The sequence below is a fragment of the Batrachochytrium dendrobatidis genome (genome assembly GCF_000203795.2).
Source record: "Batrachochytrium dendrobatidis JAM81 unplaced genomic scaffold BATDEscaffold_1, whole genome shotgun sequence".
Classification (NCBI taxonomy): Eukaryota; Fungi; Chytridiomycota; class Chytridiomycetes; order Rhizophydiales; genus Batrachochytrium; species Batrachochytrium dendrobatidis.
This window is the reverse complement of record NW_006281099.1, coordinates 1,602,444-1,627,881: the sequence shown is the minus strand read 5'-3', so window position 1 is coordinate 1,627,881 and position 25,438 is coordinate 1,602,444. Positions and strand designations below refer to the sequence as shown.

Genomic DNA, 25,438 nt, shown 5'->3' with positions numbered 1-25,438 from the left:
AGTGGCATTGTAGCCCTGCGTGGCTAAACTTGCTTTACATTGGATTGGTTGGAAGTTTGTGTAAAGTTACCGCGCGTAGACGGCAAAGTTTAATACCACATCTTCTCAAAAAACATAGTGAATGTTTTCAATAATGCAACTCTCTTGGCGCGTTGGGTATCTTCCCTATATCAAAATACTGCAATTGGTGTATATTGCTTAAAGTTATCAAATGAATGTATGGGAACTTGTCTCAATTTTTCTGATAGCCTTCTTGGCATTCAGTCAACACAAGCAGTGCTCCTGCGCAACCAAACAGCATTGATAGTATTTAGTCAAACTTTAAACTATAGTTGTAATCCATTGGTGTGACCAGATCAGTGCATCGCCTACGGATACCATTTGCTGCATCTTGCAAAGTTGACCAAATACAATAAGCATCATAATGATAGTTCTAATTTAATTTAAAAGTCAAATACATATCCGCACAACCAGTCAAATCCACACCACCCACATCTCAGTCTGCGCAATAAAAGCAACACACTGACATGTCCATTTTGTTATTCTTGATTTTTTATTTGTAATACCCAGGCGTACCGAGTAACAGTTAGGAGAGGAAAAGAATCAAGAAGTGGTATGGGATTAACAAAAAAGACAAATCAAACCCCGAGATAAAACAAACATTGGAAAAAGAAACAATTCGGTTAAAAACTATATCATCGAGAAGATTATACTTGGTTTATGCCTCTGCCTCAGCTTCACCCTCTTCCTCGTCAAATTCGCCTTCCTCCTCTGCCGTAGCATCCTGGTACTGTTGGTATTCCGACACGAGATCATTCATGTTGGACTCGGCTTCAGTGAATTCCATTTCATCCATACCTTCACCCGTGTACCAATGCAAGAAAGCCTTGCGACGGAACATGGCAGTGAATTGATCAGAAATACGCTTAAACAGCTCTTGAATAGCAGTCGAGTTACCAATAAAAGTAACAGACATTTTAAGACCCTTGGGTGGAATGTCACAGACGGCGGTCTTGACATTGTTGGGGATCCATTCAACAAAGTACGACGAGTTTTTGTTTTGAACATTAAGCATTTGTTCATCAACCTCCTTCATGGACATACGGCCACGGAACATGGCTGCAACAGTGAGGTAGCGACCGTGACGGGGATCAGAGGCAGCCATCATGTTTTTGGCGTCAAACATTTGCTGAGTAAGCTCAGGAACAGTGAGAGCACGGTACTGTTGGGATCCACGGGAAGTCAATGGGGCAAAACCAACCATGAAGAAATGGAGACGAGGGAAAGGAACCATGTTCACAGCAAGCTTACGAAGATCAGCATTAAGCTGACCGGGGAAACGCAAGCAGGTGGTGATACCACTCATGACAGCAGATACAAGATGGTTAAGATCACCATATGTAGGAGTGGTAAGCTTGAGTGTACGGAAGCAAATGTCATACAAAGCCTCGTTGTCAATGCAGAAAGTCTCGTCAGAGTTTTCAACAAGCTGATGGACAGAGAGTGTAGCATTGTAGGGCTCAACGACAGTGTCCGACACCTTGGGAGAAGGAACAACGGAGAATGTACACATCATACGGTCAGGGTATTCCTCGCGAATCTTGGAGATAAGAAGGGTACCCATACCGGCACCAGTACCACCACCGAGAGAGTGTGTGATCTGGAAACCTTGAAGGCAGTCACAAGATTCTGCTTCTTTGCGAACAACATCGAGAACAGAGTCAACGAGCTCAGCACCTTCAGTGTAATGGCCCTTTGCCCAATTGTTACCAGCACCAGACTGACCAAAAATAAAGTTATCCTGCAATGAATTGAAAATATAATTAGCAACTCCAGCATATGACCAACATGCCAAGATAAGCAAATAGATACAATACAGCTACAAATAACTTACGGGGCGGAAGAGTTGTCCAAAAGGACCAGCACGGACAGAATCCATGGTTCCAGGCTCAAGATCAATTAGAACAGCACGGGGAACATATTTTCCACCAGTAGCTTCATTATAGTAGACATTGATACGCTCCAACTGAAGGTCAGAGTCGCCGTGGTAAGTACCGGTAGGGTCAATGCCGTGCTATTACATTAAACAAGTGTAAAGTTTATTATACAAAGAAACTCTAGTAAATTGCAACAGTGGAATAGAAGTCGGATCAAAATCTTACCTCGTCGGAAATGACTTCCCAAAACTTGGCACCAATCTAGAGATATACAGGATAGAAAATAGGGTTTATGAAGCAGAATAAAGTTTGGTTAAAACAAGCCCATAGCATTATAGATCAAAACAAGACATGTTGGCAAAAAGCACGAACCTGGTTACCACACTGGCCGGTCTGGAGATGAACAATTTCACGCATGTCAGTTGTGTATTAAAGAGTTGATAATATGAATATACGTTAAGGTGTTGCTAGAGTAGCTAAATATAAAGCAGATAGCAAGACAAGAAATAACCAGAGTAGTTAGTTATACAGCTAGTCAAGAACAATAGAAGATATCAGGAAGAAAGAAAAGAAATGTCCGAATATTTGACCAATCGAGGTGTTTTTGGAGTCGGTCAGCCAAATTTGGCCAAATACAAGACACGAACGCATGGCGTATTATCAATATCCAAAGAAGGCCACCAGCCATTGTTATAAACTGGTGGTTGGGGTTGGGAGAGAGTAAAAAAGTGCATACAGTGATAGATGATATGGCAAGCACAAGACCTCATTATTCCCCTCTAGACTTTGGCTGGTTTCAATATCAGCCAAAACGCCATGCTGCTCACTATTAGCGCCTGTAGCCAAGTAAGGGGCTAGGCATTACAGTTGGGCATGTAGCGATAGAGCCAGCCCAGCAGTAAGTAGATGGGAACATATATCTCAGAATATCCACACATGGATGCTTATACAAAGGACACCGCCCACACTCTTAGTGTGTACAGCAAATATGGTCAAGTTACCGACAACATCAACAAGCAAATGGTGTGCTGGATACAGAATACAGTGGTATCAGACCAGACTACAGGTAGTCAAAGCCATGTACCGATTATAGAGAGAGAAGATACACCTGTGGCAGTATCAATAGCGGTGTTTACATAGCATAAATACAACTGCTCACCTGCAATGTGTACTAAGAGCTGATAATTGAGGGTCAGACACGCTTACAGGAAAGTTGGAGACCAAATGCTCGACCAAAGTCTTCCCAGACATACAACCCAAACCTTTACAAATGGCTGCATTTGTACGAGTTTCAATCCAACACTATCAGAACATCACTCAATATTACACACAACCATCTAGCTCATTATCTTGCTTCATTTTAGTGTGATCCGTCTGATAAAATAATATCGTAAATCTACGCTACAGCTCTAGTTTTCACAAGTTTGATGGGCTTTAATAAATATGCATTCCACTGTTCTGATAATCTCATCTCAGTTGGCCAGCACTTGAAATCAACTCAACTGCTACACAGATCCCATTGTTTTTATACAAATCCCATAAATTTGCCCAAATCCGAATAAATTCTGTAAATTTGGCTGTCCAACTTTATCTTGCAAACAGTTGCCTATTCCATCATGGCCATGGTTAATCCTCCCCCTGTTCCTGGAAAGCGGCGCCAGCTGCCTCGAAGTACTACTATTACCAATGTATATTCTGAGCTTGTCGGTATTTCTTTAAAAACCAGCATGGCTCTCCCGGTCTTACCTACCAATCCACAAAACCTGAATCCTTCATCGGTAAATAAGTCGCATTCATCCATCAACCAAATTTTAGCATAATACCATTGTTTTATTCCCTACCATTTTTGATCATTCATGTTGATGATAATTAAAAATGAATATACATAGTATTTCCCCTGTCAATGTATTAATATATACTAAACTAACTTTGATTTTGATGTCAACATATGGTTGCTGATTTTGCATATAATCTACTACAGAGTTACTATCAGATAAGCGATAATATACTAGACACGCTTGTAAATGCCATTCTTGTACTATTTGTGATTGATGGTGATAGAATTTTGTTCAATATTCATTTTAAACTCAATGCTGGTTTTGTGGATATGAATGCATAGGCAATATACGATTTTGCTATTGAAAAAGCAGCTGTGGCAGAGTATCAAAAGTCTATTGATCAGATAGCTAAAGAGGATGAATTGGTTTCTGAAATAAAAGAGCGTCAAACAAAGTCGGCAGTCGAAGCTACAGATTCGAATGGGCTGAAAAAGGAGTCCAGATCGCCAGTAAAAGACAAAGTCACAAAACAACTTCCAGAAAGACCTGTTCCAACTAAACAGGGTACGCTTAAAGGCTCTCAAACTGTTCCAATATCAAATGTAAGCATTGAAGTTGCTTGATTTGAAAATACTTTCAACAATATATGCATACGAATACTGTGTTTTACTAATTAGCTATAAAAGGTAAATTCATCAACAGCAAATAGTATTGACTATACGGAATTTGAGCAAGGACTGGCACCACCAGATCCATGGGACACTGCTGCCAATATCAAGGACCATGATTTCAAAATGCTAAAAGAAGTCATGGGTAAAGGCGATCGTGTCTATGAATCCACGCAGCCTTTTGCATTGCAGCAATCGCTGGGCAGACCAATTCCTGTTGTAGCTGAAATGTCGCCTGCATCAAAAAGATTGTACTCGGCTACTCCACCACAACTCCAGCATAATTCATCACCCCAAGCTCCTACTACATTGTTTGAAAGCATGCGAGTTGGATCTGCTAATAGTCTGTCATCTGTTCCATGCACGAGTGGATCCATGCCAATGTATCAGGGTGCCTCTGTTCCAATCCCACTTCAGCAACAACCACCGCAGATCCCCACCCGAGTTACTGGCCATCAATCACTGCCAAACTCTAAACCTGAAACCCCAAAACGTCCGCCACGATTTACCACAGATGCTCAGTACGCACTATATTCAGATTTCACACAAATGGGATTCGACTCGGATACAGTTGCATATGCAATTAATCACTATTTTACTACGACAGATCCTGAAAGCTTTTCGTTACAAAAAAAGGGACAGGATCTTCACAAAAAAATTCTAGATTTTCTCATTGGCATGGCTGAGCTTAGTTCTGCGTGTGGTACGCCTATCCCGCTGGATGTTCTTTCCATGGCGATAAATCAGTATCCAGAAAATGTGATTAAACAAGCTGAATTTTCACAGGCGTTTATTGCAGTGAGCGAACTTGGATTTCCACCAGGGGATGTTCGAGATGCATTGGTGTTTAAGCAAAATAATCGAGAAGAGGCCATCGAATATTTAATGAGTGGCGTTGGTCGATATTGATAAGATTAGTCGTATCCCAACCTTGCTTTTACTCAAAGGTACTACACATTGTCGTATGACTTGAATTCACAATTCAAACAAATTACTACACTTTTAAATCTTTATTGATCTTACGGCCATCTACAGTTGCATTCACTTGGAATCAAACTTGGATTTATCTTGCAGTCATTGTTTATTCTGGTTGGAAATAGACAATCGTTAACTATTCGTTGTGTTTTCCTATTAGAAATTGATTTGAATAAATATTTTCAGTTCCTTAGTGTTTGGAATTGCTTGACAAACAAACCCATCCTTTATCATACTCGAGTCATTTTCTGCAAAGTTTAAAATGGACAATATAGAATTACAATCCTCGCGCCGTTTGTTGAATGATTGATCAACCATGTTTGAGTAGACAGTTGCTTTTAGGGTAAAATACTACTAGAATAACATGCGTGTTTGGAAATGTTGCATGCCATTGTTTAGAAAATCGAGATATTGTAGCCTTGACAATTCCCTTGACTAATCTCCAAACACACCGACCATCCTATCAAGCACACAATCTTGACATTATTGGTCGAGACATTTGCACTTGCAACGTCTCGTTGTCCAAGTGTTGATGGCTACAGAGTTGTCAATCATCAATAATTTGATGTGTTTTCGTGACAATATAAGATTCTCAGAGATTTATACGTAAAATGAAATATTTGAATGCTAAAACCAGAAACTGTTTTTAAATGGATTCAAAGGCACGATATTCAGTGAATTGGGTGGAAATTATCATTCCATGAGATTGGCTGCTTATTATGTATTTTATCATCCTTGATTAGTGCTCCATTTTACGTGAATAGGAATATACTATTTATTTTTATGTATCTGCTTACTGATTTATTTCTTAGACTTGGAATTGTTTTTTTTCGATTTAGTGAATTCTTGATTCAAACAGACTCTGTTGATTTCAGAAATCACTTGCACAGCTCTTTTAAAGTCTTTAAACTTTTTCTCGGCAATCAGATCCTTGCCAATTGTGGCAAGTTCTTCTGTCAAGCACACCGACACAAACTAAATTAAAAGCAATAGTAAGTACAAAAAAGCAATGAACAGCATCATAGAGATGAATGGATATAGGTTCAAATACGATTCACAAGTGTGCATGGACTCACCTTGGCAGGTCTAAGATATAATTTGGCTCGTTTCAATACGACCAAAATCTCCTTGACCAACTCACAAACTCGATCGTTTGAAAAGAAAAATGGCCCTTTCACTTCACTTTTTGTCCTATCCAAAGCAAAAGTCGCAACCTTGAAAAAATCGGTCAATGCCTTACATCCTCCCGCTATACCTTGTTCCTCATCTTGATTTAACCACACGTCAGTTTGGACAACGTGTTTAAATGCAAAAGAAAAGATCTTCAAGGCACAGATCAGCGGAAACGTCTTGATTTGCAGGTTTAAGGGTTTGTCGAATGTTGATAAAAGCATACTTGAAATACGCAAAGCTATTTTTGCAGCATAAGGATCGCTAAATCGAACAATAAATCCCTGAAGCATTTGCTCTTGCACTCGGAGGTCTTTGTTCAGCATTCCGGTAAAAGTAGACATGTATATATCACAAACTTGGTCAACTTCAGATGCACATGTCATTGATGCATTGGCTGAATTAGAAGAATCGTTTTCGTTTTCGCTTTTGATTCGCTTAGCATTGTGCTGAGACGCTTCGGTGGTAGTACTCTTCATCTCATCACTAGAATGCTTTATGACTTTGACCAAATACAAGGATAAAAGGTTACATAACTTGCCAAATTTGATTTCTGATGCACCCATCAGCTTTTCATGAACATCTTTCAATGCATCAATGGCAGCATTGATGGGAACAATAGGAATAGCCTTGGCTTTGCATATTTTTTGGCTCAAAATTGACTCGGTACGAGTATATAAGCCCGTCTCGTTGGAGTTGTCGTAGATACTTTGCGCAACAGCGATTAACGATTTGCATACTGGAATCATGAGTGCACTCGTTGGAGCTTCCTTGACAAACACATCAAGAAGATCCATCACACGCGATTTAAAATGTACCACGTTCTGCTTGACACTACGATGCGTCTGCTTGATGTCATATCGCTGGCGGAAGATTTCGGCAAGTTTATCGTCAAAAATTTGCATTTCGTCATCATCAATACCCTCATCATCAGATTCAGCTTCCTCATCGTTTGATTGTTGAGTTGTGAATAAAGCTGCTTTGCCAAGTGTTTCGACAACTTTGCGACGAAATTCTTCATCAACGGGTGCATTAAGATCTTCCTCTTCCTCTTCCTCGTTATCATCGCTGTCATCATCATCACTTTCTTCTTCTGTGTCATCTTCTTGATCGTCGCTCATTTCTTCACCTTCAGTCTCAAAAAGTTGACTAGCGCCTTGAACCCCACTCTTAGTGGACAATATATCAAGGATCAGTTGAATGGCTTTAGAAGTCATACGACTACAAAATCCTCTAAACACGTCCGATACCATTGATCGCAAAAGTGTACAAGGCTTGACCAAAAGCCCAATCAAAACATCAACAATAACTTCAATGGGCTCAGGAGATGCTTCCATGTCTTCATCGGTAGCTTCAGTAGACTGAGCGTTGGCAGCCTTTCGCTTTTTTGATTCCTGAATCGGTTTAGCTTCAGACTGAGGATGCATACGCGTATAACAGTCTTTGATTTCCTTGGCAAGCAAAGTGAATTCCTCTGGTTCATAGTATATGTTAAGCAGTATGTGCAACACCAGTGATTCGAAACTACTAAGCTCCTCCAATAGGCTGGCATTCTCTTCAGGTGTAGCAGCCTTGCGCTCGCGAATGGTTTCTACAAGGTCATAACAGGTTTGAATAGCATCATGGGCACTTGCATTTAAAGAACTTTTTCCAAGAGGTGTAAGCTGCTTGTTTGATTCCATTTCTTTTAAAAGCTGACAGACATAGTAGATCCACGTGTCCCCATTAAGACGTTTACCAAGATGAGCTCTAGGTATGCGTGCATACTTTTTGAAGTTTGAATCGTCGTCGACCGATTCTTCAGCTTCATTGGCCTTTAAACTATCAATGAGTGAAATGTTGCCAAGCGCACCCAAGATCGAAACCAATCTTTCTCTGCTAAGCGTACTGATGTCATCCGATACCTTTCCAAATTCCTAAAAAATTGTTTTGATTGCACTAGTGTCAGCAAAATAGATCAAACGAATGTTCAAAAAATACATTGTTTCAAATATCAAAAGTTATACCTGCTTGGAATCTACTTCCAAAGGCTTGAAAAATCCATGAACAACAACAAACTCAATAATCAAAGAGATCCATCCTTGTTCCTTGTGCAATCTGCCCATTCTTACCAACTGGAACATTTGCTGCAAGATCCATCGACGCACACTTTCAACGCGAGTAGAGCTGGTAGTTCCCACCAAACTGTCATTCAACATGGATGAAGGATCAGTGAATGAAGTAACAAGAAAATCTATATATGATTCGATTTGATCTGTGTCTAGTGTAGTGATGATGTTTTCAACCGTTTTTGTTTTGGTCACTGTATCAAACTGAAGGCTTCCGTTTTTACCGACAAGTCGCATCATAAGTGGAAAGGCTATAAAGGGCTTTTCAGAAGCAATTTCGGATAAATTCGTGGCAGTATGAAGAGCTTGTTTGTAAAAATAGCCATTTTTTTTGGAAAGACTATCAATCAGACAGTGCAAAAAGTGTGGAGTGAGCAAAAATGGAATCTGCTTTTCATCCACAATCAAAAGAATGGCTTCGAAAACTTGAAATCCAATGTGTTTGCGTTCATGGGAAGTAGTAAAGAGTGTAGCTTTAGAGTAAAATAGGTTGAAAACAATAAATTGTTAGTTAAAAAACAGCTATTTAAATTAAATCTATTATAACGCACCTTCTACAGATTCCCAGAACTCTTCAATAGAAAGCTGTTTAGACGAAAGTGGCGAGTTTTTTTCGACCAGAAGATTGATGATTGTAGTCCAGACAGAGTGCACACGAGGCCCAGAATCTGTTGTATTTTTAAGAATATCGACAATCAAATCCTTGTTTTTACGGTGCAAAATAATTTTTTTGCTTTTCCATCCCATCATAATCTCATCCCATTTGTCAAAGCTAGGTGCACAATGCTGAGCTTCTATAGCAAACCACAGCCCCTGAGCATTTGTGACCCCGTTGTTGAGAACAAGTCTAATCATGGCTTCTGAAACACTTTTTGATAGGTCTGTTTGTTGAATCTGATAGAATGGATCAGTACAATGAATTCCTTGCAAACTAAATTTCAATCAAAAAGTATACAAACCAACCTCTTTAAGAATTGCGATTAAAACTTGATAGGCAGCTTGAGAAAAATATGATTTTTTGGTAGCACATTTCAACAGACCAGTAACAATTTCCAACACATTTTCCAATGTGGTAGATTTGCGGGATAACATGCCAGATTTGCACATGGCCATATATCCAAACATACGACCTAGATGCAGCTCCTTTTCTTCCTGTCCAGTACGATTTCCATTTTCTTGAGTACAATCATGAAGCATTTTGAGAACAGTAGAAACCTCAAGCATGGGCAGACTTGACAAGAGCTATACTCGGTTCATGGTAAAGCATTTAAAATATATTTCCAAAATAGCACGTTTAAATAAGATCAGTAATCATGTAAGCCAATGTGAATCATTTGCGACTTTTGATGGATAAACAATATCAAGCAAACTCGTTGATAAAAATAAAAATAAATAATTGAATTAAATGCCAACCTCGGTCAATGCAACAGAAAAGCCTTGTCTAGCAGCGTCTCTGGAGGAAGAAAGGCCGCGCAACAGACGTCGAAGACCATAAGTCACATCAGTGGCATAGCAAGAATTCAAGTCAGAGGATGCTGATTCGTTACGTTCAGCATTCGGGGCATCCATTTCGGATTGGAATTTGACAAGCAGCTGCATCAATTGCTCGGCTGACTCCAGGCGTTTTTGAGCATCTAAACTGGCTAAAAGACTATAATGAGCCAGTGTCGAGCTCTGCTGATCCATATTCTGTTTTGGATCAATCTTGACTGCTTCTACAGGTGGTTGGGATTTAGAAGAGTCTGTCATTGCTGGCGACATTGGTGTTGAATTCAAGAAAGAATTTTCAACAATTTAAAAGTTTTTTAATCGATTGGGAATATTTTTTTTTCTTTCGAATTGAATATTATATTCCAATCCTGAAATACTTGCATACGATGGATCAGATTCAGGTTAGGAAAATATTTAGTCAATCCTCAACTTGAGACTTGGATTGCTATTTTCTGTATATGACTTGGTTTCAGACTGTAGCTCTTGCTATCTGTATACTGTGAATTCAAATCCCATTTACATGGAATAATTTTATTATCAAATATTCCTTAGTACTAATTTCTTCAACAAACTCACTGATGGATATATAGGTTGAAAAAGCCACAAAAGCTCTGCTTGCACACATTCGCATGCGCAAATTAGATGTCAAGAACAAGGCTACCACTGAAAATATTATTGCTGAAAGTGATGCTGATGGCTTGAACAGTGAAGTTGTTTGGACCATTATCACCACCAAGAAAATTCCAGAAAAATTTAAAAGCAAGCCAGTTTCAATGTATGTAACATCGCTGTAGCCTTATGAGCGAGTTAAACTCGCTTTCATGTTGCACCCATTGATGCTAATTTGCTTATTTCTCAACAATGTCTGTATAATCTGTTTAGTCGATTGCCAAATTCTATTTTGTCAGATACTGCTGAAATATGTATGTTTGTCAAGGATCCTCAAAGAGAGTTTAAAGATCTTATCAAGAACGCTGGAGTTACTCGTGTTTCTAAAGTATATCATTAGACTTGATATGTCAGTGGGTTGACTTGATAGATATGTGAATGATTAACGCAGTTTACACAACTTTTGGCAATAGATTATTGGTATATCCAAGCTCAAGAGCAAATTTATACCATATGAGGCAAAGCGCCAGCTGTGTGCTGCCTATGATATGTTTCTTGCCGACGAGCGAGTGATTCCTCTTCTTCCCAAATTAATTGGAAAAACTTTTTTCAACAAGAAAAAGTAAGCATGAGTTTGCGAGTAAAGTCTTGATGCCAACAAGGCTGCCGATTAAAAAGATCGAGATCCATTGTTTATTGACCATATTCTCATCAAACGATATAGGCACCCAGCAACAGTCAGTCTTACAAAAAAAGATGTCAAGTCTGAAATTGAACGTGCAATCCATTCTACATATCTTCATCTTAACAAAGGCGTGTGCAAGTAAGTCGACTTTATCTTTAGTGTTTTGATAGAGTTGATTCAACCAACCTGTACTGGAACTTATCAGTGACTTGTTGACAATTTGATTGATATACCTAGTTCTATAAAGACAGGCTCATTAAAGCTGTCACAGGAGCAAAATGTGGAGAATATTATGGCCGTAGTCAATAAAGCAGCTGAAAAGCTTCCCGGAAAATGGAACAACATTCAATCCGTGTACATCAAGACTACCACATCAGTTGCGCTTCCAATCTATAATGCTCTGCATGACGAGCCTGCTGGAGATGTTGAGAAGGATGACGAAAGTACTGAGGTGGCGATTAAAGAAAGAACTATCGAGGAGATTTTTGAAAGTGAGATGGCTGAGGATGAGCCAGATGAGCCAGTTGAGCCTATAAAGACACCCAAAAAGGTATTGCCTGCCAAGGAAAAGTTGACAAAGAAAGCAAACCCGGTTTCTGAGAGTACCGACGCGGTACCATCTCAAGGCAAAGCAGTCAAGACAACAGTCAAGACAACAGTGAAATCCAAAGTGGCCAAAAAGACCGCCAAGGCTTGAGTCATGACAACATGCGATAAAACAGAGAATTAGTTTTGAATAAAAAGGTTACATTGGCATTCAAGTGATCGAGTTTGACATTTTAAATTCAAAGGAAACGCGCTGTTGGAACTTGTTGAAACTTGACAATCCTAATCAAACCATGTTTGGAGTTCGCAAGGATATGCATAGGACTCAGTCCACCACAAACATTGGCATGGCAGGAAATGAAGTTTCCAATGTGTTGTTTCGTCCTGCTAGTCTTCAGGTTCTTTCATTCGTAGCATCAACTTGCAAACCACTCGGAACTAGCGGACAGTTTGCATCGGCTACTAAGATCGTGGGTAGATTCCAGCATCTTAGAACAATCTCCAAACTCTTGCCCTGTCTATGCGAGTACATTGATATCTCTAAAAACTCTCATGGTACAAGTATTACTCAAGCTATTGTGTTTTATGGATTGGATAGCATTGGGAACATCTGCTACAATAATCGACGTTGTTCAAGATGACTGGCTCTCATCAAAACCTATAAACCGCTTTGGCTATAACAGTTACCAACAGTTATATTCAGCATATAATGCATTCATGTAGACTAAACCAGCTTTTGATTATTTTTCAGGTCGGATCTATGTTGTTTCAGAAGGTGTGACAGGATGCGTTTCTTTACAAGATCTGATATCATCATGGTAATCCTGCTGTTCATTCAGTCTGATGCTGTTATGCATAATCATTGGCTTGAAAGCAATGCTTTGACTAACTATACATCTCCCTAGTCCAGCTAAAAACATCAGATCCATTGAAAGGCTGTCTCGGTGGACCAGAGAACTGGTTCATGCGCTTATGTATCTGCATGCCAATGGACTGATACACAGAAATATTCACCCAAAACATATTTATGTGGACAAGTCGGATCACATCATTATATCAAACTATGGACTTTACTACCTGACTGGAAACGGCCAAGATGTCACCTTTCCCATCGGATATCCGCACTATCTTTCTCCAGAAACTATTGCAGCAGGTCCTTGTTTTGCCATGTCATCATCTCCAAAGGTTCGTGGTGTTTAATCTTTATAACAATGATTAGAAAATATTTGCTGCAACCAATTACTCCGTGTTGATACCAGATCTGTTACTTGTAAATATACTAATGCGCTAATGTTATTAGGCGGACGTATGGAGTCTAGGGATCTTGCTATTGGAATTATACTTTGGACCAGAGTTTTTAAACACAGATATATCCGATACTGGACAAGTATTAAAAACAATACTGGCGTGGAAATCACCTAGTTCTAGATTTCTCCAATCAGATAGTCTTGTCGACATCAATTTAAAACATTTCATCTACGAATGTTTGGAATTTACACCCTCAAAGCGAGCAAGTGTTAATGCACTAGCCAATCATCCATTTCTTCAACATATTTCAGCAAATAAGTTGGACATAGGTCCAGAACAATTAAAACGATCTCGATATCATGCAGATGTTGCATGGGTTGCCAAACCATATTTATACGAGTCCAAACTGGCACAGCGAGCGAGTGCCATTGCAGTTGATGACCCATCTGCAAAAGATACGACTGCCACTACTAGATTGCCGTTATTTCAAAAAGCTAATCTTTCTACTACACCAAGTCTGGCAAACTCACCGACCCGATCGTACAGATACCCACTCACCTTGTTTGAACTTTTTCACTACTGGAAAATGCTTGGTGGCGATTTGGAAGCTCTTGTTTTAAAACAACAAGGAGTATCAAACATTCCTGCACTATTTAAGCTTCCAACCGTTGTCCGTATCGGCGAAAACGTTGAAGAAAAACTTCAAAGCTCTTTGGTTCATTTGAGAGCCAATCTGTTTCGAGATGCTTTTGTGGACGTGCCTGTTGAAGCCGTGCTGTCCAAGATTGATTTTTTTGAAAGTAGTTTGTTTAGTCAAGATGGGATTGTTTCTGGTCGGTCATATAACGGCGTAGGAGATATATATCGCGATGAGTGGAGACATATAACAAACTTTACAGCGTTGGAGTTGGATGCTATTTGGGAAGCATATTTGACTGCTCAAGGATCAGGATCAAATGGTTTGTTACAGTTGGCACTTTCAGCCAGAGAGTCTGATATGCGGTATCAGTATCACCGCACCAAACTCATGTATGGGCTACTGTGCGCGTATCCAACTTCAATCGACTCAATTCAATATGAAGCAGTTTCTGATATTCCACCAGTAAGTCACACCATCGTGTATATCCCCATTTAAAAAGTGTAGGTTTTAAACCAACGTTACAAGTCACAATTTCAGTGTTTCTGCAAATCTACATTTCTATAAGCTTTGCTTTGTATAGTTAACAAAATTTCTGGCAATCTTTTGTGTCTGTTGATAGTTATTAAGAGGAAAGATTTGGGCTGCATTGCTTAATGTCACTGGTGATACAGATGCAGCATATGGTGCAATTGATAAAGAAACAGAAGCCGAAACTGACCGACAGGTAAATATATTGATTTGTATTTTAATCAGTGCATCGGCAACAGAACCTATAAAATAGATATCTGCTAATAATTCATGTCAAATTCCGTATTAAATTGTATTAGTTGGATCTTGATATTCCTCGTTGTCATCAGGTAAGTGCTACATTCGGTTTGACTTGCTGAGGGTAATATTTGCTAAAAAATAAAAACAGGTTTTATAATTTAACATTATTTTGTGTTGATCAAATGCGATTTTAGTATAACGAGTTGCTATCGTCTCCAATTGGACACCAGAAATTGAAAAGAGTGCTTAAAGCGTGGATTGAAAACGAAAAAGGTCAACATGTATACTGGCAAGGTCTGGACTCAATGTGTGCTCCTTTTCTGGTTTTGAATTTTGACGATGAAGTAGGATTTGTTGTGTTGATTGTTATAAAAATACTATAGATATTAACTTTTGAAAATACGTACTGGCTGATTGTTAGGCATTAGTATTTGCCAGTATGACTGCATTCATATCCAAATACTGCCATGGCTTTTTTGTTCATGATAACTCCAAGCTTATGAGAGAGTATGTTTATATTGTCAATATAGCTGCTTTGATATACTGGCTGATGATAAATACATGCTTGACTTTTGTTACTAATTTCAACGGATCACATTAGATTTATGCTTGCATTCAGATACATTCTTTCTTTTCATGATCCTGAACTGTCTGCGCATTTATACACGATTGGTCTCGGTCCAGAGTTATTTGCAATCTCATGGTTTATGACGCTATATGCTCGTAAGTTGTGTTTTGACAGCACTTTTCAAATGATATATTTCAGGTTAATTTACGCCAGACTGTATTTATATATTTAAACCTTTCAAGATGTATTCCCACTTGACAAAATCTATCATTTGTGGGACTATTTTTTGGTCGCACCACCGTTTATATTTATATATGTCGGTGTGTTTATTTTACAGCAACACCGCGATCAACTTTTGCAAAGCGATTTTAGCCAAGTAAGTTGCAATCAAAATGAGATGGGTTTGTTTTGCATTACTATTAGTTTGAGAAATGCTTTTGAACTTGATATTCATCAAGCGAGTTGTGTATATTAATTTTGCTTACATTTCAATGCCTTGACACTGTTAGGCCATGCTTTTTTTTTCTGAAATGCCTTCAATTGACGTTGAAAAGTGTATAGTTTATTCTATCCAGGCTGTAAAGATTACTCCACCGTCATTACTCAGCCATCTTCATTTAGCACATACTGCATCGCCGCAGGATCCAAATATGCTTTTTGCAACAAAACGTGTATGTGCTTTTGACTCTCTTGGCTGTTACTTGTAGCATCCAAGGATAGATACTACGATAGCGTATGCTTGACTAACACTTTTTGGCTGAAACTATGTATTTGAAACGGTTTGTGGCAGTTTTCGTTTATGAGCAGCAAAAAAGGGATTGTTGGTAGACTTGGTATTGATGATTTGATTCAAATGCGTAAGCACTCTGTTCTTCTTGATATCCGCAGGCTTGACATGTAAGGACGTTTTTATATATTTGTACAATGCTCTACTGCGTCACTTTAGATACTGAAATGCATTGTGACGGTAGGTTTCAACGTGGACACATAGCTGGGTCCCTTCATCTTGACACGAGTCAAGTCACGTCGGTTTCATTTGGACTCAAGATTAATATATCAAGAAGTAGATATATTGTTCTTATTTCGGACGATGAACAAGACGGGGAAGATGTAAATTGTTTGGTATTGTTTCTATATGTCTATTTTATGTCAATGTTTGCTTAAATTGATTATTTTTAGTATGCACTGATGCTGATCAAGGAAAAGCAACCCCGAGTTTCATTGATGGTTATACAGGACCCTGATGTATTGACTGAGCAGCGTATCGTAGTGTGTACTTGTGTGTCTCAGCTGATTGGATCAAATGGAAGTAGTCCAGGAATGTCCCGGTGTACTCAATGATATTCTAATAAATTCAATTATTGCTGTAAATGTCTGAATCTCGAAATAAATTTGAAGTGGTAAACTCGACCATGCAAATCTATTTCCTGAGGGCTTGTTATTTTATGTGTAAAATTCCGTTTGGAAATTTGGCCACTTGAATACTGGATGCCGTCTGATGTGCTTAATATCAAGGTCTTTTGGCAAGACCGACTTCCACCTGTGCATAAAGCGGTATGGCTGATGGGATGGACTTGTGGAAACTCGGTTGTGTGTGTGACTCAAACATCACTTTTGGTATGTCGGTCCTATTCATTGCGCATTCTAATTGTCAACTCTAGATATTTGATGACTTGTTTCCATGTAACAGTTAAACTAGATGAGCAATTTGCTGAATACATCAACCATTACTAAATTTTATTTAGACATCCTCAATAGATAAATCTTTTTTTTCAGTACCTTCGAATATCTCGATTGTTGGTATTGGCTTTCCGGCAGATGCTACTAGACGAGGCAAGATTCAGCATTGTTGGCGTAAATCTTTAGATTTTCGTTAATGTATCTGTGAATAATTTACTCGACAATTCTATTGTTTTACAGCCGTATTCACGTAAAATGTGGTCTGCATTGATCTTGCAGTCAGTCTCTATTTTGCTTCATGACAGAAAAGGGTTAAATATTCGTTATGCTTTCCTATTGGAGATGGACTACTTCAATGAATGCAACGTTCATTACACAAACTATAATCAAGAACGTGTCCTTTCTTCACTTTGGCATAGCTATATATTGTACCATCACCAGACCCATCCATTACAATCCATATATTGGATTCAACTACTCTCAATCAAACCCCACTTTATCGTCTCCTAGAATATCAGATATGTTCCCAATCTAGTTTGAAAAAAAAGATTGCACATTCCAGGAATGCAGCTGTTGTTTTCATACAACTACCCAATGTTTGGATTGAAAAAGAGTTGGAGATTGAATATTTGCTCAATATTTTATGCAAAAGCTAATGTAGAGGAAAAAGGCCAGTCAACTTTTTCAAAAAGTTCAGGACATAATGTTGTTCAGTAAATTTGGTGGAGCTGGCACATAACTTTACAAAAATGGCTGTTTATTATGCACGATATTTTTATTTAGTGACCATCTTACGTCAATAGGCTGTAAAAGCAATCAACTCATCAATATCTAATACTAACTGCATTATGAATTTTTGTTACACTTGATACATCAGTTCTTTCGTCTATCAAATCGATGGAAATCAAACTCAAAAAACTTTGTCCAATATGGATAACCATTCTTATGGATCCTACTGGAAAGATTCCAGTTATATCGTAAGATATACTTATTGTTTTTTAAAAGTCTCAATGCTTGTCGATTATATCACTTGGATTATCATTTTAACATGCTGTATTTTGCAAAGAGATGTAGAATTTCGGGATGACCCACAAATCGTTCGAGGACGATATATTATATATTATACCTGTCCAGCACCAAGATCTTTGCAATACTACTCGACACACCCACTTATTTTAAATGTATCACTATTGAATACTGGAAGTGGATTTAACAATGAGCATGAATCAATCTCCAACTCAACATTATCATCTCGGCATTTGGCACCGCCAAACAAACTGTCACCTTCTATCATGCCAAAGATTATACACCACACTACAACCGTTTTTTCAAGTATTGGCAACGTTCAAGGAGAAGATATTGAGTATATTTTTGGAAAGGTGTGTTGTGCACTATTTAGTTGGATGATGGCTTTGAATGTTTTACAGTATACACCATTATATTTAATATTTTTATATAGATTAATATTTTTGCACGAAATAGTGGAGCCATAACTCAATCAAAACGTTCCCAAAACTACTCTACAGCTACTTTGGATCGATCCAATTCAAATTTAGTTGGATGTATCAAGCCATTTTTATGGAAGATTTTTTGTCAAGTTGTTGTATACCCAATATTTTTAGCAGTCTTTGTGTTTAAAATTGTTGGACAATTTCTGGTTTGGATCTTAAACAGCGATGTGATTTTTTTCAACACATCACTGACAAAAACATCTACAGCTATGCATCAAGTTCAATTGAGACTACAGCAGATTCTGTTTTGGCCACAACAATACATGACTTGGCATACGAGCAATACTAAACTTTCTGCAAAAGCGCAGGCGCGATATATTGGGTGAGTGATGATATAAAGTTTATTTATATATGCAAAGTAAATTCAAGAAATCTATGCTTACAGTTTTATAATTATAATTAGATTTTTTAATACTGTCTGGCTGGTTGCTAATGACATTATTATTGGCCTTGCATTGGGATCTGTTATTATCGACTATCGGTATGAAATTTCAGCAATACTGATTGATTTGTTCAAGGTATGTGCTTTTGCTGTTGAAAAGCCAGACTGTATCAGCTGAATGTTTTATTTCTTTACAAAAGACGTGCACGATTGAATGGGTAGATACCACCATTCAATGGCTAATGGGATGGCCAGCTGGATTAAAACTTAATAGCGAGTTGAATTCGTTTATTGGTGAATTGTTTGGCTGGCTTGTTCTATCTTGGAGTGGTATGTGGTTTTTGGTTTTCGCTTTAGTTTTCAAAATATATTGCATGGTAATAATTCTTGTACGAGTCTAACAGTATATTGTTTTATTTAGAAATATTTCTTGTGGTCGCGGACTTTATTCCAGATATTCTTTTATTAGTTGGAAAAACAGGTGTCTTTGGAGCAACCATGTCCATCTCCATCTTGTCAGATTTGATCATGCTAGCCACAGTTCATTTGCATTTATTCTACATCATATCTGCCAAGATGTACTATTGGCAAATTACAGTGATTCAATCGTTATTTACGCTTTTTAGAGGGAAAAAACGCAACGCACTAAGAAATCGAGTGGATTCTGCAGAATACGATCTTGATCAGTTGATGCTGGGAACTTGCTTTTTTACACTTTTAGTGTTTCTACTACCCACTGTAGCCGTGTACTATATGCTATTTTCTGTGGTATGTTACAATTCTTTGTATGTTGACTGCATGCATAGTTTAATGATATAAATTAGATACTTTGGGATATTGACATTTTGTATATGTGGACAGTGTCGCATTGGTGTGGTGATTATCCACGCTGTACTGGAAGTTGTTTTGGCCATTTTAAACCACTTTCCACTATTTGCTGTAATGCTGCGTTTCAAAGATCCTGGTCGACTTCCCCGTGAGTACTTCCAACTACACAAATGCAATGACTTGATGCAACAATGTTTACTCACTTGTATTCGACTGTTTTTATTTAGAGGGAATTCAGTTTACACCCATTCTGATCACCGAGTCTTCAAATCTACTCTGGCGATTTTTTGGATGGAAACAAAGGCCGAATCCATCCACTGACGAAACCCGAGTTCCGCAAAATATTTATATTCGCCTCAAAGTAAATAGTTTACTATCTAAATTTAACCATCGACGTTAACAAGACAAACGTTTGTAAATTAACGTTGATATTATTTTGCAATATTCTAGAGTGTGCCGATTGGATTCTCTTCTATATTTTACCAATACCGGTTTCTTTATGAGCGACTGACCAGATACCATCTTTCGTCACAATCTATCAAGTCATTGTTTACTGGTGAAATCATATCAACGATTCCAAGACTCCAGGTAAGATGGATCAATTCTGTATAACACCTATTCACATGCCATCTACACTACTCGAGATATTGCCATGACTAAACTATGACAATATTGGTATTTTGCTGTCTATCCAATAGTACCCATCAATGCCAACCAAAGTGGTACGACCACCCAATATAGCTGAATCATGGGAGAGGATGCACAGTCGTTTTACGGCATGAGCGCTTGCTTGATATTGTATCATGCCACAATACACATCAATAGACAAATATCTGATAATATAAATAATATTTATCAAACAATGCGTGTTTGAAACTATATATTATCAACAAACTCAGCCTGCTGTATCAGTCTAGACATGATTTAGTGAACGATTGAATCAAAAGTTCTTTATCCAGCTCCATACCTAATATATTGAGGCATTCGTATATAGTGCATTTAAAAGCGTCAGCACATGTTTTTAAACTCGGTTTACCGTTTTCTCATTGTCAACAGAAACGAGTCTTACCAATCAAAACAAATTTGTTGACTCTTGGTCCGTTGGGCCAAGCACCCCCCTCATGCAGATCGTACATTTCTTGAACACCTTGAACAATACACATGCGATCTTGTCCGATAACGTCCACAACACCTTTAAGACGCAATAGTTTGGGCTGTGGTAGAGAAGCATTTATATTGAGAAGAGTTTGTTCCCACAACAGTGCTTGGATCCATAGATCCAGTTTTGTCTTGGTTACAACTCCCGTGCATGTGAATATAACTGTGGATACATACTATGCCAAAGTAGATGAAATAATTGTCAATTCATCATCAACAGAAAGATTGAAGGTTGTAGCAAAACATAAAGTAGATATATACCTCGTCAATCTTGTGAGCAGTCTGCTGGTGAACACGGTCGGTAAAAGGGTCATTATCTACTTGCTCAAAACAATGCAAATCAAGTATAAATTCGACAGGAACCCTAGTGTCAAGTAAGTCAAAAAGAGACCAGAATGTATTAGTAAGATAAAAAGTAGTTTTTAAACCATGTATAAGATGGACTAGCATGGCATTCTAGCTGATAGTTTTTCAAAAAATCCAAATATTAACATACTTGGATCGCTCAGTTTTTAAGATTGGAGCAGAAGAGTTGATAGACTTGACTTTTTCAACCACAGTGTTTACTGTGTCCGTGTCTACTAGATCGCACTTGTTGATGACTAGTCGATCGGCCAACGCAATTTGCCTATAGAATATAAAACAGCCAATCATTCATGAAAGTTTAGTCGCGTGAAGACTAGCAAGTCAAGCAAACTATACTTCAACCTAACAGCCTCGTTGATCGAGTTGTGCTTATTTTGGGTAGTCAAGTACTGCTCAATGTGTTTGGCGTCTACAATGGTCAAGATTCCATCAAGGTAAAGATCGCTCTGTAACTCTTCGTCTAGCCAAAACAGTGATGCGATTGGACCTGATTTGATGCGAGTGATGTTAAAATAAAAACATGTAATCAAATCAAAGTCATTGGATGCCATTCTCTCACCTGGATCAGCAAGTCCTGTTGTTTCCAGTAAAACATAGTCAAATTGGCCCTTTCTTTTTACCAAATTCTCAATGGCTTTAACACCAGCATCTCTAAAAGTATAATCAAAAACACGCATTAGATGGCATTTTTATCATGGCAACAAATCTAGAAAGTTTTACACTTGGACAGATTGTAAATAGATTCAACCACGTTTATAGTACAAAATGAAACTCAACTTGAGAGAGCAGCACAAACATCCATTGGCAAGCTCTAGCCATTCCTCCATGATTTTACCATCTTTGCCAACACTCATACTCTTGTCAATTCCGGCACCTGGTTGTAGGTTTGATTTGAATGATGGTTTAATTCATTCAAGATACAATATATGCAACATGATGAGCATGTTGATCGTCAAGAGCCAACAAAATGGCATTTCAATGCTAGACAACTTGATAAATATACTTTCGCCAAACTCGTTGAGGATTACAGCGATTCGTTTTCCATGAGTAGGATCACTCAATAGATCAAGCAACAGCGTAGTTTTACCGCTTCCTACAAGGTTTAAAGTAGATTCAACTTGGTTTAGAGATGCATGCAACGCATTGTCTGATGACACAAGAGCTGTAGCACTGCTCTGCAGGCCATATTTAAACATTGGCTTTAAACCACTCATGCGCTGCTACTGTTTAAAGCCAGACGACTTGACTAACCTAAAAATCCTGTAAGGATTGTCACTGGCACCTTTTTGTTTCTAGAATGAGTTGATCAGGATTAACAAGAGCAAACTCTAACATGTAATGGATGGAATTCATCAAATCAAGTCTACCTCGATTCAACACTTGTGTGTTCTGGTAGTTGGTCGAGAACAAGGTCAGGAATATCATCGTCATTCATGTTGCTGGCTCGATAGGAATTGGGAAAACTTCAAGTTTGACAACTTTCAATGCGATTCCAACCATCACCTGATTTATACAAGAAATGCAGGATTCCAAGACTAGAGCGTCGAAGCTTTTTGGATTGCAGATTCGTGGACTTGAGTCTCGCTCGAGTGTTGGAATCTTCGATATGGATGAGCGCGGAATGCAAGATTTGGTTATTCAGACTGTCGACGCGAAGGGCAGCGTCAGTAGGGTTGCCAAGCAAAAGCCTTAAGATGGATCGTTAAGCCGTCGCAAATGTCTTGCAAAAGTAACGTTTATCCCTTACAGACAGCATTGCGTCCCTGATTCAAATATAATCAAGCGAGACCTTTATTCGTTTAAACATGTTGATAAGCATTTCACCAGTATTCATCCTATCTAAAGTTTGCTTATAACACACTCGGACTCATTCAAGATTACATAATCGCATGGGAATTTACACAAACACTTTTAGATCTTCTGGTCTGACTGGATATGCAAAACAACTACGGCGTCTTTTTGTACGGCCTTGTTCGCTACCAATAACTTTTGGACTGTTTGGTCTGCTTGTTTTGATACAGACATGTAAGTGATTTGGCATGTGAAATGAATAACGTTGTCTTGCAAAAATCAGAACATATGGCTGGCCACTACACTCATATTCGCATAGAGTGCGACTTGTTGATCTTGCAGTCTATTCTGCTCCATAATAGCAAGGGTTAAATATTCATTCCGTTTTCCTATTGAGAGTCGACGTTCGACATTCTCGATTTTTAAAGCACAACGTTCATACAAAATCAAACTAGTTTTGAACTGAAACTATCCCTTTCTCCTCATAACCATACATTATACGGTCACCAGACTCATTCATTTCAATCCAGATATTGAATTCGACTGTTTCCAAACTCATCACTGTTGTATCCTAAAAACTCGCATATGTTCGCGTTCTAATTGAGATTCACGTCCCAGAAATGCGGTCGCTGTTTCCATCCAAATCAACCGCTGGTTGATTGGCTGAAAGAATAGCTGCAAATTTAGCAATTATGGAACTTACTGAAACTGCAATGTGATTGAACATTCGTTCAGTATCTTATACAAAAATAAGCATGGGAACCCCAAAAAACTTCAAGGAGTTCAAAGGGCAAACATTATTCAGTAAATTGGCACCCATCATTTCATAAAGCTGGCTGTTTATGTATTTTGATACTAGCACTTTATTCTATGTGAATATGATTGTAACATCCAAGTGACTTGGCTGACGCTTTTGATTTCATTTCATCCCATTTTGTATTCATTTTCAGGTCTGCTGCTTTGGTTTTTAAACAGTAGCTCATCGTCCCGGGACGGCTTACTTCGATATTTTTACAGTGTGCCTGACAGTATTCGCTCAGCAAGTGGCTATACATTGCACTCACTATCCAGTGGTTCGCGTGGAACAAAGTGAGTTGGATGCATTTAAAGCAGTCTGACTAGTCTATCATTACTACTATTAATTTGAAACAAAATATTCTAATCCAACAATTTCTCGATGATTTTGTGAATCTGATTAGAAAAATTCAAAAATACATACCAAATACCGTCGTTACTCCAGCGAAAATCAATACCATGAATTTACAGATTTCCCAAATGTTATCGGATAGCATTACTCTTTCACCAGCTAATTGGACACGAATTGGCGAGTACGGTAGATTATATCAAACGGCATACAACATGTACGCACAGATTGTTTTACAAAAAATTGATAACCAGACTCGAAAACAATTCGAGGCCCGATTTTTTCAGCTAGAAGACAAGCTATATCCTTGGTTTATTCGCGGACCAGTATACCAGTCTGCTTTGCATTCAGCTTTCAAATCCAACAGCGCAGGAATTGTTATGACCACAGGAACAAAATATGCACTCGTTGCAAAACATACAATCACCATGCTACGACATATTGGCTCAAAGCTGCCTATTCAGATTATGTACTGTGGCGAAAGTGATTTGACCAAATCAAAGCGATTGATGCTGTCAGAACTGCCTGGTGTGGAACTAGTTGATCTCAAAAATATACTAAATATAGACAAGTGCAGTAGAGGATGGGAGAATAAGCCGTTTGCAGTCATGGCTTCCAAGTTCCGACATGTTCTTTTAATAGATTCAGACACGCTGTTCTTGCAGCCGCCAGAAACTATTTTTCAAATGCCAGAATATGTGAAAACAGGAGCATTTTTGTTTCGGGATCGAACACTGGCGGATGGAACATTCGGGTATGGAGAAAAACGGGCAGAGATGATGAGGCAAATCGCTATGCCATTTACAAACAACTTGATCTACAACAACAGTCGAATCATGAGTCTCAAGGCATCCGACGAGATGGAATCTGGCGTCGTTGCTTGGGATAAATTGCGAGCAATGCCTGCAATTCTTTTGACGAGTCTGCTAAATAGCAATCCACTTAAAAATAGCGTATATTCCGTTGTATATGGAGACAAGGAAACATATTGGCTTGCTCATGAAGCGTTGCATATTCCCTTTGGTTTAACCACTGGATATGGTGGTGCAATTGGCACGCTGGAAATGAGTGCCAGCACATCCAAGGTTTGTGGACCGCTGCTGCACTTGGATAATTCTGGAAACCCGCTCTGGTTTAATGGGGGGCTTGGATCTCGAACACCGTCTTATAACATCGACCTACACATTCCTGAATACTGGGTCACAGAGTCTGCTGGAGATAAACGTGTAAAATGGGATCTTAAATCTATGCCATATTGCTTGCATGGTGTTTTAAACGCACCAGAAAACCATACTCATGGCCGGATAAATAAGCTTACTGATGCACAACACAAGATCACTCAAAAGATGGTTGATCTATGGATAGAGTACTTTCAACAATAAAATAC

The 25,438-nt window shown here is 38.5% G+C and overlaps 9 protein-coding genes across 9 annotated transcripts; 6 read left to right on the top strand and 3 right to left on the bottom strand.

The window, feature by feature from the left end:
• Positions 1-531: 531 nt before the first annotated feature.
• On the bottom strand, positions 532-3,131 carry BATDEDRAFT_15405 (Alpha-Beta tubulin). The gene is made up of 5 exons (XM_006675056.1): positions 3,097-3,131; positions 2,310-2,413; positions 2,163-2,198; positions 1,895-2,074; positions 532-1,801 (listed from the first exon to the last, which is right to left on the bottom strand). The coding sequence occupies exons 2-5, from the start codon at positions 2,352-2,354 to the stop codon at positions 719-721; spliced, it is 1,344 nt and encodes a 447-aa protein (XP_006675119.1). The 5' UTR covers positions 2,355-2,413; positions 3,097-3,131; the 3' UTR covers positions 532-718.
• Positions 3,132-3,553: 422 nt separating this feature from the next.
• Positions 3,554-5,292, top strand: BATDEDRAFT_21673 (uncharacterized protein; the record flags this gene model as incomplete). Its single annotated transcript, XM_006675286.1, has 3 exons — positions 3,554-3,715; positions 4,057-4,317; positions 4,402-5,292. The coding sequence occupies 3 exons, from the start codon at positions 3,554-3,556 to the stop codon at positions 5,290-5,292; spliced, it is 1,314 nt and encodes a 437-aa protein (XP_006675349.1).
• An 867-nt stretch (positions 5,293-6,159) lies between these two features.
• On the bottom strand, positions 6,160-10,385 carry BATDEDRAFT_34036 (DNA-directed DNA polymerase; the record flags this gene model as incomplete). Its single annotated transcript, XM_006675670.1, has 6 exons — positions 6,160-6,333; positions 6,435-8,444; positions 8,535-9,109; positions 9,188-9,530; positions 9,600-9,878; positions 10,050-10,385. The coding sequence occupies 6 exons, from the start codon at positions 10,383-10,385 to the stop codon at positions 6,160-6,162; spliced, it is 3,717 nt and encodes a 1,238-aa protein (XP_006675733.1).
• Positions 10,386-10,503: 118 nt separating this feature from the next.
• On the top strand, positions 10,504-12,180 carry BATDEDRAFT_34035 (uncharacterized protein). The gene is made up of 6 exons (XM_006675669.1): positions 10,504-10,528; positions 10,718-10,902; positions 11,010-11,124; positions 11,210-11,358; positions 11,461-11,559; positions 11,659-12,180. The coding sequence occupies exons 1-6, from the start codon at positions 10,514-10,516 to the stop codon at positions 12,116-12,118; spliced, it is 1,023 nt and encodes a 340-aa protein (XP_006675732.1). The 5' UTR covers positions 10,504-10,513; the 3' UTR covers positions 12,119-12,180.
• Positions 12,181-12,260: 80 nt separating this feature from the next.
• On the top strand, positions 12,261-16,532 carry BATDEDRAFT_85478 (uncharacterized protein; the record flags this gene model as incomplete). The annotated part of the gene is made up of 14 exons (XM_006676245.1): positions 12,261-12,522; positions 12,719-12,785; positions 12,873-13,152; positions 13,268-14,317; positions 14,475-14,579; positions 14,683-14,712; positions 14,818-14,967; positions 15,045-15,130; positions 15,225-15,346; positions 15,434-15,567; positions 15,701-15,862; positions 15,982-16,088; positions 16,163-16,301; positions 16,371-16,532. The coding sequence occupies 14 exons, from the start codon at positions 12,261-12,263 to the stop codon at positions 16,530-16,532; spliced, it is 2,856 nt and encodes a 951-aa protein (XP_006676308.1).
• Positions 16,533-16,679: 147 nt separating this feature from the next.
• Positions 16,680-17,068, top strand: BATDEDRAFT_85479 (uncharacterized protein; the record flags this gene model as incomplete). The annotated part of the gene is made up of 2 exons (XM_006676244.1): positions 16,680-16,808; positions 16,937-17,068. 2 exons carry the CDS (start codon positions 16,680-16,682, stop codon positions 17,066-17,068), a joined length of 261 nt encoding a protein of 86 aa, XP_006676307.1.
• A 1,095-nt stretch (positions 17,069-18,163) lies between these two features.
• BATDEDRAFT_85480 (phosphatidylinositol N-acetylglucosaminyltransferase) lies at positions 18,164-20,204 on the top strand (the record flags this gene model as incomplete). The annotated part of the gene is made up of 8 exons (XM_006676243.1): positions 18,164-18,250; positions 18,331-18,704; positions 18,786-18,900; positions 18,965-19,094; positions 19,186-19,532; positions 19,626-19,740; positions 19,820-19,953; positions 20,043-20,204. 8 exons carry the CDS (start codon positions 18,164-18,166, stop codon positions 20,202-20,204), a joined length of 1,464 nt encoding a protein of 487 aa, XP_006676306.1.
• A 296-nt stretch (positions 20,205-20,500) lies between these two features.
• On the bottom strand, positions 20,501-22,551 carry BATDEDRAFT_21669 (uncharacterized protein; the record flags this gene model as incomplete). The annotated part of the gene is made up of 10 exons (XM_006675285.1): positions 20,501-20,559; positions 20,662-20,926; positions 21,012-21,114; positions 21,247-21,378; positions 21,453-21,603; positions 21,676-21,767; positions 21,894-21,990; positions 22,120-22,209; positions 22,368-22,408; positions 22,484-22,551. The coding sequence occupies 10 exons, from the start codon at positions 22,549-22,551 to the stop codon at positions 20,501-20,503; spliced, it is 1,098 nt and encodes a 365-aa protein (XP_006675348.1).
• A 1,631-nt stretch (positions 22,552-24,182) lies between these two features.
• BATDEDRAFT_85481 (uncharacterized protein) lies at positions 24,183-25,433 on the top strand (the record flags this gene model as incomplete). Its single annotated transcript, XM_006676242.1, has 1 exon — positions 24,183-25,433. The coding sequence occupies one exon, from the start codon at positions 24,183-24,185 to the stop codon at positions 25,431-25,433; it is 1,251 nt and encodes a 416-aa protein (XP_006676305.1).
• Positions 25,434-25,438: the final 5 nt, after the last annotated feature.